Raw genomic sequence first — 11,230 nt, 5'->3', positions numbered from 1 at the left:
CGGAAAGGCGTGGAGAACTGGAGACCTCAGACCTGCTCTCGACACTATATCAAGGTCCCTAAAATTAGAGTTTGGTCAACCAGTAGCGACATTATGGTGGCTATGGTGACACCGTCCAAGACAAGAATAAGGTATTCCCGCCTCCGCATCCACCTTGTCGGCAGCGATCTCGTCGGTATCATCGAGGAGGGTGGGGAATTGTCTTATCGATGCTTCCATGGAGTGGTGGATCTCGGTTAGTCTATTTGTGCTACAGGTTTGGTGTTACAAGATTTAGATCAAATGAAAGGTTCAGTGGCGACGACTTCGGTTCTGGGGCGCCGTTCCTTAGGGGCACGCGCACGAAGAATTTCCGACTGTCATCACCAACGTCAGGCCGGCTCCGGTAGGGGAGCGGCGACATTGGTGCGTCATCGGCTCGCTCTCGTAACGGTGGTGGTTAGGTCGTCGAAGAACCTCAATGTAATTTTTATTATCTTTGAGGTGTTTTGTACTCTTCGTGATCTTCTATAAAAGATCTGAATCTTTCTCTCGAAAAAATAATAAACCTGGACTAGTTTTATTATTTAGCAACAATAAACCTGGACTAGTTTTTTTTTTTTTTTTGAGCATCATAAACCTGGACTAGTGGATCAGGGCAATGAGCACATTTTAGCCCACGTTTGCCATTTTTACGGTTCTCCTCATCTACGGGCCCATTAACGCTTCAGCCCATCAAAACATATGGCGTCCTCTCGGAAGTGGGGAATTGGGGAAATAGCAGATAACAATGTCTCGCCGGCGGCGGCAGGGCTCCGACTCCGACGGCGAGGACGACAGCTTCCTCTACCGCTACCCGCTGCCCACCTCCGCCGCCGCCGGCGCTTCCGGCGCCAACGGCGGGGGCGGCAAGCCCGGCAGGGGCGGCAGCGGCTCGGGCGGGCTCGCGCCGTCCAAGTCCACGGTGTACGTCTCCAACCTGGACTTCGCGCTCACCAACTCCGACCTGCACACCCTCTTCTCCCGCTTCGGCAAGGTCGCCCGCGTCACCGTCCTCAAGGACCGCGCCTCCCGCCGCAGCAAGGGCGTCGCCTTCGTCCTCTTCGTCCGCCGGGAGGACGCCGCCGCCGCCGCCGCCCAGATGCACGGCAAGCTGCTCAACGGCCGCACCCTCGCCGCCTCCATCGCCGAGGACAACGGCCGCGCCGCGCAGTTCATCCGCCGCCGCGAGTACCGCGACAAGTCCCACTGCTACGAGTGCGGCGGGGAGGGCCACCTCTCCTACGAGTGCCCCCGCAACCAGCTCGGGCCCCGCGACAGGCCGCCGCCCTCTAAGAAGTCGCGCCGTGGCGCCGGCGCTAGTGGCGGTGGCGGCGAACGAGACGGACCCTCTTGGCAGTCGGACGATGACGACGGCGTCGCCGCGGCCTTCGAGGACGACAGGTGGGCGTCGGTGGTGGACACGAGGGGAGAGGACGAGAAGGCCGCCGAGAAGACGGCCGAGAAGGCGGCGAGGAAGGAGAAGAGGAAAGGCTACTTCAGTGACGAGAGCGACGAGGATGCTGACTGAGTTTCTTCAGACTGTGGTTTCTAGCCTTCTTGTGAGATAGTGTCTTCTGTATCCCAGTTTCCATGGATTTTTATGACTTGATCAATGAATAATTTCCTGTTGCAAACCTTGTCTCATTGCCTGTGCCCACGTTTCTACAAGCTTGTTAGGTATGAACAATTTCCCTGGTTTGCTGCTTATTTGACCTGCCACGAAATGTTCATCTGCATAAATAGTTTCAAACATTGTTTTGGACCTTTTCTTTTACATCTAGCTTATGCTTGCATTGTTCTGTTTAGGATCGCGGAGAGTGTAGATTATTAATGAACTAGTGACAGTGTCCTGACATCCATGTTTTCTTGATAAGGACCGTATTTTGCTTCCTGTAGCTCGTCGCGGACTATAAAAGGTTGCTAGCAGTGTGTGCTCGGTTGAATTCCATTTGCAACATGCATACCCCAGTAGCCTTAATTTGCCCTCTTATATCTGTGGGCTGTGAATCTTAACCCTCTCGGGTTAGTCCACCATATTGCATGAAGAAGAATTTGCTGCAATAAGTCATTGTGCCAAGACACTAATAATCTAAGAAACACAGAGGCAGAAAATATTATAAAGTACTACAGCTTGTACTACAGCTTTTGGTTAGCAGTTAGCATATTTGAGTCTATCTCTTTATTTAAATTGGAGTCATATTTGAATATTTCTCTTTAGTTTAATTTATAAAGTAAAGACACCGTTCATTTCTTGAAGCCATACTTCTCACCGTTTGATGAAAACAGTTCATGCTCTGTTATAATCGTGTCTGCTGTGCATTCTGGTTGTTCTAGTTGATCACAGGGGTGTTTCACTTTGTGGATACAAGTACAACTATATGTACTTGCATCTTGTTCACCATTGCATTTCTGCTGTCCATTTCAATATCTGCCCTGGAACTTTTGGGCACCTCCGTTTGATACTGATGCCCTGGAGATCCATGTAGATGCACCTGAATTCTAATGTTACGCTTGGAATCAAGTTGGAGACACGGTCTGCCTTCTCTCTAAATGACAGTTTCGCTTAACCTGCATGGCTATCCTTGAGACTCAAGAAGTGGAGGACCCCATCAAGTGTCTTATGGTGAGCTTGGAACAAGAGCAGTTCTCAGGATATGGCAAGGCTGTGAGTCCTTTCTTGTTTGCTCGCAGGCTCATAGTATGCACAGCGAATCATACACAGGGAATTCGCCACTGCCATCAATGTCGAAGTCCTTGGTTGCAATGGTGCCACTTGAGGTCACTCTGCCATTATACTTGATGCAGTATTGACACTTGAATGTGACATCAGCTTATTATTGTTCTGCTGCTAATTAAATTGTTAAGAAGTAATGACTTGGCACCTTTTTGCATTAAAGAGGACAAGAATTCACAACAAACTTTCATGCAAGATTGTGGAACCGAGCCTGATGAAAATATTGACAATAGTGTCAGGCAACTTCCATTGGTTGGTCCCTGACCCTCCGGTTGATGGCCTTTAACTTGACAGGGAGATATCTGTCAGTCAAGAATGAATGGTGTTTGAAAATGTGCCGTTGATATCCTGGTTGGAGGACCTAAGTATAAATCTGACAGTGTAGGGATGGCCCCCCATTGTCCCTCACTTGCTTTCTCAATGCTACTGTGTTTGGTTTGTCTTTTGGGATGTGGAGGATAGTTGAATTTCAGTACATGCATGTCTCTAACATCAGAGGTCGGTAACGAAAGTTTGGCATGTCCTGGCTGATACGCTTGGAAGGCTTATGAAAACGGCTAAACCATAAACGACAAATCAACTAGAGAAGTAAATCTCAGTCATCTGAAATGATTTTGTTGCATTTCTTGTACTTTATCTTTTGGAACCATTATCTCAGTTCTAGAAACACATTTTCAGGAGATGATATGATGTACCTTCTATGTTGTTTGACCTTATTGGTGGATAATGTAGATGTTAGAGTACGTCATGGGCCTGGGCCCGTTAGTCTTATGGTTTGCTTAGGGATCAAGTAAGCCTTGCTTGGAAGTCAAGTAAACCTCTCTATATAAGGAGAGGAGATGTATCAATCTAATCAAGCAAGAATTAAGAAGGAAATCCCTTCCCTCTTGCCACCGGCCGTGGGCAAGGCCCCCGGCCGGCTCTCTCGCGCCATCCCTCTAGCAGCACCATAACAGTAGAGGTATTATTTCTAAACTGGTAGCTTTTCAGTGAGAAATTATCCATCAGATCTGTGAGAACAGTTGTGTTGCATCCACAGATGTAGGTTTTTCCATACTTGTTTGTATCGTGGTTGCATCTACTTATGCATTTAGTATGTCTAATCACTAAGCTACATACTTGTTACTTTTCTTATTCCAGTCGTGTAGTTTGGATCATCAACAGGGGGGACGATGAAAAATAAATTGTTCCATATATGTTCCATTCTTGTTCTCCAAACATCTCAAAAATACTCATCAGTTAATTACAAAAGCACATGAACTGGTTATTTTTAATGTCAGTTGCATTTTAGGCATACTAACAGGACAAACTTCTTTCATGCTCAAAGTTGCTAGATCACTGATGTAGTTCAATCTGCGTATTGATATCGACCATATAGTTGATAAATTTCGAACTTCTTAAAGAAAACAAATGTAGTCTGTACATTGTCTTTCTCAAGAGACACTTCATGTGGTACGAGTGTACCGTACATATTTAACTTTTTGAGGAAAAACAAATTGAACAAAATATCCTAATCCTCCAATATCTAGAACTAATCCAGAATAATTACTGCAGAACTTTTTGTTTGAAAAGCAGAGCTCCATGCCCATTGAATGATGAAGCACGCTGAATAACTCGAAAGCGTTGGTGCTGGTAACTTGGTTGAGGGGTTGAATGCTGTAATATCCTCTGAAGGGAGCACTGAAGTTGATCAGTAATCAGACACAGGCCATTGAGGATTATTGCACATCAACATTCCAAGAACCAAAAGGTATCTGGAGCAAACCTTACATAGATATATTTCACCATATCAACTTAATCAAGTTGGACTGTCGTTCAGAGTTTGGGGCGCATCAATGAGAGTATTTACAAGTCAATGCATGATTTTTTCAGTGTATCCTAATTTTCAAAACTGGCTTTCCCATAGTCAAATATTCTAATGTCATCAGCAGCTCCTAACCTCAGAATCAAATCAAAAGTTAATCCATCATCATAACTAGGTGTGGTAACGCTACTTGGCACATAACCTGCGGTACCAAGAATTCTTTCTGGGTTTCCCTGGGGTAAAACCAAGCACTGCTTCTTCGTAGATTTCTAATTAAATCTGACAAGCTTGTGAGGCCTATGGTGTCTTCATGACAAACCAGTGTGACCAATAGTGACCCTTGTTTCTGGGCTAGCAACTAGATGAACTGAAACTTTGACAGTTTGGATATTTGCTAGTTTATATACATGAAGGCACTCTTGTAAATCTGCATCACATGTCATCAAGACCCACTCTGAATCATCATCCAGGTACTTAACAATCATAGAACTTGTGTCTACTATACCCAAACGTCTTGCCATCTCCTGCTTCAGTTCTTGAAAGCCTAACTCAGGCTTCAATCTGAACCTGACCTTTTCTGAGCCAAATGTGGCCTTTACTCTCATATCTACATCCGTATTCTGTTTGGGGGGTGATAGGCTCTGAGAATAATGCTGTCCGCCTATAGCCTCTTGATTACCATTATGAGAAAGATCTCGTGGTGCCTCCTGAACTGAGAAATGTCCATTTAATGTGCCATTTTCTGTTTGCAGGGTCGGGACGGGGCTGTGCTTCATAGGACTTCCAGACTTCATCAAATCAACCCCATACGATGGTTGATGTTGTGTTGCTCCACCACTGCAGGACGGGCTTGAATCAGAACTTTGGCTGCATGATGAATGTGAGTGTGAGGTTGATGGTACATTGTTGCCTAGCCTGTGGTGTTGGTGCTTTTCAAAATCGTTAAGATTGGTCTGCTGAGTTGGAGGAACTGTGATGCTTGCTGACAAATTGTTATCAGATGATACAGGGGTGTTTGTGAGATCCTTGTACAGGGTATTAAGTTGGAAAGCCGTCTCTCCTCCATGAACCGAATCGATGATCTGTTGCAGCTTTCTTAGAGAATGGTCTACCTTCTTGATCTTTCGGGATGGCCAGCGGTTTATGCCATGGGTCCTGCATATTCTTTTCAGAGTGGTAGGGCACACTGCGTAAGAGAAAAAAGTATGGTGAGTACATATCCAGTCAACCTGAATATAGTTCTTCTTTTCTTGTTTGTTACTAAATCAAAGATATGTGATAGTGCAAGTATCTTTCACACACAAAATTTGATCATAACTTGGAGACATGAGTTTTAGGTCCTATTTCTGGCAAGTTTGTCTTACATAAACCCTAATCTGTATATTGGAGGCAATGCACCAATATTTCTGACTCAGTTATATAGTTGACTGTTTTGTCATGTAAAGTTTCTGTTAGCTGCAAGCAAATGAATATATTGACTTACGATACATTGATCAATCTAAGCCTTGTAGTACATCTACTAACTAATTGTAGATAGTAAAGTTATCTGTTATGGAAGTTCTTGAGAGTTGAGTCTATTGTTTTATACTCATTTAGTTTCTCCTTATGTTTATGTTACTACAAGTACTATATATAGGGCGAACTATCAATAAAACTTTTCCTTCTCTTTCCCTTGAAGAGAAACAACACAAAGCACTTAAAAGGGTGATAAGAATGTTCATCTCTTGTTACGAGGTGCATGTGGAGGTTAACTTTCTTGTGCATGCAAAAATGACAATGTGGATGCAATATTATCTTATTGAGCATTCAGATTAGCATGATGGCTCCATGGCTTGCATTACTATAGTTCAATAAATGGTGGTATCTACTAAAACAGTAACGTATTCATAGCTAAATCTTGCATTTATTTGAGGAGTTATTGTCGCTCACCTCCTAGGCTCTTTGCTGCATCTTTCAGGCTACCAGCAAAGTACTGCCGAAGAACCTGCAAGCTCACAGTCTTCTCCGTCTTTGTGCGCCTTTTTCCTTTGCTGCCTTCTGCTGATGTCTGAATGCCAGCTAAAGACGAACTCTGCCCTCCATGGATACTTTGTTCAGCTAAATCTGATTCTTTCTGTGAATACCCTGCTAGACTTGTCCAAGATGCATCCTCTCTATGTTCTGTTGCTTTGTCTCCAAAGGACAACTCAACTTTGTTCTTCCCCTGGGGACTAAACGAGTTCAGCTCATTCATTTCAAGCATTGCCTCATCCTCCATCTCCTTGTCTGTAACCACGCGTAGAGTTTGGCAAGCATTGCGCATGGTGCCCGACAAGGAGTCCAGTACTGCCTTCTGCTCCTCAAGTGCTTCACACTCAGTTGGCAGAAAGAATTCCAGCACGAAGTCCGCTGTCCCGGTGCGTGTGCACCTCAATCGGATTGCCACTGCACCTTTTAAGTTGAAGATCTTCGCATGGTGAGACAATGGGTATTCCAGTTTTGTTGAAGATCCAATGTCTGGTAGGAAGCATGGCTGGTTTGTGGTGAAGGCTTTCCCTGCAACCCCTTGCCCACGCAGAAGGTGGTGGTCAGAGCAGGCGTCATGGAAGTTCTGCATCTTCGGATCATTGACGTAGGATGCCGCGTCAATGGTGGAGATGCAGTACCTGTAGTTTTCATCGGAGTGGCGGCTGCCCCCCTTCTCTTGCTGAGCACATGTGACCCAGGTCTGAGCTAATGGGAGCCTGTGAGTGATGCAGGCTGCTCTTAGGACTTCCAGTATCTCTGGCAGAGCATCTCTGTAGGAAGCACTGTTGAGCTGGTTGATAATCAGTAAGAGCAGACATGAAGTCATGAGAAGATATCAGTGCCATTATATCATCTCGAGGTATTCATGTACATTTACTGTTAGTTGTGTTAGTGCAGACCATAAGTTGACAAATTAGTATTTTACATAGACCCTCTGCTTTCACAAAATAATAAATGTGACGCTATACTACAGAACTGTTATTTAACCTTCTCAAGTCTCAAGGACTCAATACTGAAAACTAGTTCAATTTTCTCCACGAGACCATGATGGTTGTATTATTACTGGTTCATCTAACTGGACTGGAGCCAATGAACCATCTGAAAAAGCCACCTCACACAGTAAGATAACCAAAAAAGGAAACAAAGAAGAAGCATTTATCTTCTCTTTCTCCTTTCTCCTCTCTGGTGTGTCCTGCTTTATTTGGTGATCTAACACTGATTGGGATGCCACGTAAATGGCCAATATTGGTTAAAACGCTTTGTAAATCACTGCTAATGGGGTGATTTTTCTGAGTAACAAAATTTGGGAGGTTAAATAACAAATTTTGTACTAGAGGGTCCAATCTAAACTTTCATGAAAGCAGAAGGAAACCAAAACTCAAAGCTGTGATGCAGTAGTAGTGAATTTATTTTGCTACCTACCTTTGCACGTGGAATGCTTGAAACTTCTGTGCTTCTCAGATTAACTGCCTGCAAAGAGAATGGCCATCAAAATATCTCAATTCTAGAACAAAAAAAAAACTTGATTGTTTCCTATTGTAGACATTAGTTCCGTGAATTACAGGTGACAACAAATATGCTCTTTCTGCAACTATACTTGCTGCATATTGATGTTTGAAGTTTCAGGTTAAGTGGGGCATCAATACCTGGAGAGCACAGCAGATGTTGTTGATCTCAGATGTGAAGTTGAGCTTCTGTTTAGTCATGATCAATTCCATAACACCCAAGCACGTGTAGTTCCCCTGCTCGAACACTGGAAGACCCATCGTCCCATGGACGTTCAAGGACTGGGCATCGTTCACCCGGGGGTATTCATATCTGGTGAAGTAGCGAACATCAGGAGACCACTCGGGGAGCTTGCCAATGAATACCCTCCCTGGGAGCCCCACCGGCACCGGCGAGGACTCCGACGCGACATCTGCAGAGAACGTGTATCGTGTAGACACATCCCTGAACCGTCTGAGGCTCTCAGAGCTCTTGTCAAGAGAGAACGGCTGCCCGGTCGTTGACAACACCAGCTGCCCATCGTTGCCTTTGACAGGCAACCACAGCTGCACGAGCACATCGGTGTCTCTTTGCGTCTCCTTGATGAATGCTAGTGCTTGGTCAAGCCGTTGCCGGAAGGTCGAGCTTGGGTGCATCCAGGTGTTATTTGCACTTGTCGGCGGCATGGTGGTGGTGGTGGCAGTGGCATCTGAGAGGAAGGTGGAAGGAGAAGCAAAGTAGTTGGACGAGCGCGAAGCGTTGGTCGCCACTTCAAGCCAGCCGTTGTCACCGGAGAGCAGCTGCTCCAGGAGATCCAAGTCAACCGCAGCACCCTCGGATGACGTGGTGCGCGCCATGGAGATGCTGGGCTGGGCGCCTCTTCCGTCTTCCATACAGGTAAAGCCTCCTTCAGAACCTGATCACACAATTTGACACCATAATAACACTGCATCAGTAGCCATGAAAGATAGGTAGTCTTGGAATTGATGATAGCAAAATAGCATGCAAGTCAGTCACAACACTTCTCCTCTCCTGTTGGGAATCAAGATGCATAGTTGGATGATGAACATCTTGGGTGAGCCAAGAATTTGAGGGTGGGAATCTAGGGAAGATGTTTGTGTCAGATGTGCTGGTGTTTTGGTTGCAGGGTGCGGGTGGTAGGCGAGAACACATCATTTTCTGCAGAAAGGAAGCAAAGAAAGAGATTGATAGAGGTAGTAGCTGCTCACTGGTAATCGTGTGCCTCCCTTCTGCTCATGAAAAGAGAGTCTTCCCCTCCCTCTCTTCCTCCTAGCTCGGTGTTAGCCAGCCTCCTCCACCTAGCAGCAAGCAGCTCTAGAAAAGGTTCGGTGCTCCACCAGAACGCCCCCCACCATTCATTCCAGAGGCGCGCCTCCGCTGCTGAATCCTGCTTGCTGCTGTGAGATGGAAAAGGAAAACTAGAAATTGGCTATGCTTGTCCTGGCCTGTCCTCGCTTTGTTCCTGCCTTTCATTGTCTGGCTTTGTCGTAAGAACAAAGCCTGTGGGAGCCACCCACAGCATTTCCATTTTCTTTATTTCTTAGAATCTTTCCCTCTCACTGAGGGGCCCCAGCGCCACACAGGAATCCAACTATACCCACTTCCAGATTAAAGTCAACTTTGTGGCTAATTATGTGGCCTGAGAAGGATACCAGCATCTCCAACCAGTAATGTTTAATGGGTCTTACGTCATCTAGATGCAGCTAAACAAATAACGCTTGAACGTGTCGTATCTGATAAGTCCTTCTAATTCACTTTTTTTTAAAGATCGTCTATCTTCCGATCTTTCGCAATACCATTATACCATGGGCGGTTATATGGCAGGGATGAACCAAGGAGGGATATTTTACTCAACAGAACTAATTCTGTCTATTTCCCCAAAAAATGAAACTAATTGTATATTGCTTTGTTTTTAAGTAGTTGCTTATTTCCTTGCTGCCTCTAACTGTGTATTGTTGTGTCATCCTCATAGTAAGGTTTTAGGACTTTATTGTGAGATCTTTTAGTTATATAGAGAGTTGTGACCGTTGCTGATGTGACCATTCAGGAGGTTTCCTATGTGAAGCTGGTGGTGGAAAGTGGAAACAGTCCTTAGTGGTTAGAGGGCCACATGCAAGGCCACTAAATTGTAGGCCACAAGTTTTACATCAGTGATGTCATTGCATAGAGGGGATCAGGGAGGGTGCACTAATTGGAGATTCCAGTATATAGTTGTGTGGGGTCTAAAAAAATTGTCATCACTATGCAATGCACGGAAACCACAGATTCCGGTACAATTATCTGGAAAGGTACGGAGTTTTAGTATCTTCCCACCACCGTTGCATTCACACGCTACATGATTCCCTCTAGCAACAAATTACATCACGACGAGCTTCAAAAAAATATATTACATCATGAAATGTAGCCTTCGAAAAAATTCTGTTGGTCTTCAAAAACTAATTACAAGAAAACTTGTCTGCTGGAAATCCTTTTGTGATGATTATTGCATTTGAACATGCACTTTCAACTGCCAAGTAATTTTTTCTGTCTACATCGAACCTAAAGGATTGCTCATTTCCAAATGTTTTTCTGGAAAAGTGCTTGTGTACCTTCCTGTAAGAAAAGCGCTTAAATAACAGAAGAATAAATAAGATATACCACTGACAACTTTTTTTGTCGATAGTGAGGAAATTTCACAGATCCTAAATTGAAATATGAGTTGCTGGCTGTCTGGCACCAAACTATTTTAGCCGTAGATGCTTTATGAGCTAATAGAGTTTCTTTTCTAGGGATGACAGATACACTTGCATAATTAAATATGGACCGTGCTTGTCCCCAGGATTGAATCTCGTAAAGCTACATTTGTACGGCTGGTTACGTATCTAAATAGGATTGGTTAGCGCTTTAGTTTAATCATCTTTTTTAGTTAGATCTTTACCTTACTCTGTTGCATATGGTAGTTTACTTGGGAATATTAAAAAGGCAGAAAGTTGTTCGAAACAAGTATCAATTAATTAGCTAAATAATGGTGGTTTAGGTGGAGACACATGTGATCCCCAATACCAAAGTCCAATTGGGAAGGTTGATTATGCTAGGACAATAGATTTTTCTTCCCAAGGTTGTTCCCCTTTGGGGAAGGGCTTTAAACATTTGTCAGAATGTTAATTTGTTACACTTAC

General features: G+C 44.5%; 2 protein-coding genes and 1 long non-coding RNA gene across 4 annotated transcripts; 2 read left to right on the top strand and 1 right to left on the bottom strand.

Annotated features, from left to right (window-relative positions):
* The first annotated feature begins 729 nt into the window (after positions 1 to 729).
* On the top strand, positions 730 to 1,655 carry LOC127302837 (uncharacterized). Its single transcript, XM_051333479.2, has one exon. It carries the CDS (start codon positions 770 to 772, stop codon positions 1,547 to 1,549), a length of 780 nt encoding a protein of 259 aa, XP_051189439.1. The 5' UTR covers positions 730 to 769; the 3' UTR covers positions 1,550 to 1,655.
* Positions 1,656 to 4,130: 2,475 nt separating this feature from the next.
* LOC127302834 (protein NLP1) lies at positions 4,131 to 9,541 on the bottom strand. 2 transcript variants are annotated; one of them, XM_051333476.1, is made up of 5 exons: positions 9,281 to 9,541; positions 8,213 to 8,967; positions 7,989 to 8,036; positions 6,489 to 7,356; positions 4,131 to 5,745 (listed from the first exon to the last, which is right to left on the bottom strand). In XM_051333476.1, exons 2-5 carry the CDS (start codon positions 8,942 to 8,944, stop codon positions 4,868 to 4,870), a joined length of 2,526 nt encoding a protein of 841 aa, XP_051189436.1. In that variant the 5' UTR covers positions 8,945 to 8,967; positions 9,281 to 9,541; the 3' UTR covers positions 4,131 to 4,867. The 2 variants fall into 2 exon arrangements, with proteins under 2 accessions (XP_051189436.1, XP_051189437.1); XM_051333477.1 differs by lacking the exon at positions 9,281 to 9,541 and adding an exon at positions 9,072 to 9,274.
* Positions 7,312 to 8,386, top strand: LOC127302839 (uncharacterized). The gene is made up of 2 exons (XR_007853121.1): positions 7,312 to 7,425; positions 8,193 to 8,386. It is a non-coding gene; the product is annotated as an uncharacterized lncRNA (long non-coding RNA).
* Positions 9,542 to 11,230: the final 1,689 nt, after the last annotated feature.

Source organism: Lolium perenne, chromosome 5 (genome assembly GCF_019359855.2).
Source record: "Lolium perenne isolate Kyuss_39 chromosome 5, Kyuss_2.0, whole genome shotgun sequence".
Taxonomy (NCBI): domain Eukaryota; kingdom Viridiplantae; phylum Streptophyta; class Magnoliopsida; order Poales; family Poaceae; genus Lolium; species Lolium perenne.
Note: the sequence above shows the minus strand (reverse complement) of the source record. Positions and strands in the feature narration are given on the sequence as shown.

What these genes read in the sequence shown, in the direction of transcription:
- LOC127302837 (XM_051333479.2), top strand. Translation starts at nt 770, where the DNA reads ATGTCTCGCCGGCGGCGGCAGGGCTCCGACTCCGACGGCGAGGACGAC.
- LOC127302834 (XM_051333476.1), bottom strand. Translation starts at nt 8,944, where the DNA reads ATGGAAGACGGAAGAGGCGCCCAGCCCAGCATCTCCATGGCGCGCACC. An exon ending in CAAGCATTCCACGTGCAAAG is followed by an intron (nt 7,357 to 7,988) that starts GTAGGTAGCAAA and finishes ATTATCAACCAG; the next exon opens with CTCAACAGTGCTTCCTACAG. An exon ending in TGCAGCAAAGAGCCTAGGAG is followed by an intron (nt 5,746 to 6,488) that starts GTGAGCGACAAT and finishes TCTCTTACGCAG; the next exon opens with TGTGCCCTACCACTCTGAAA.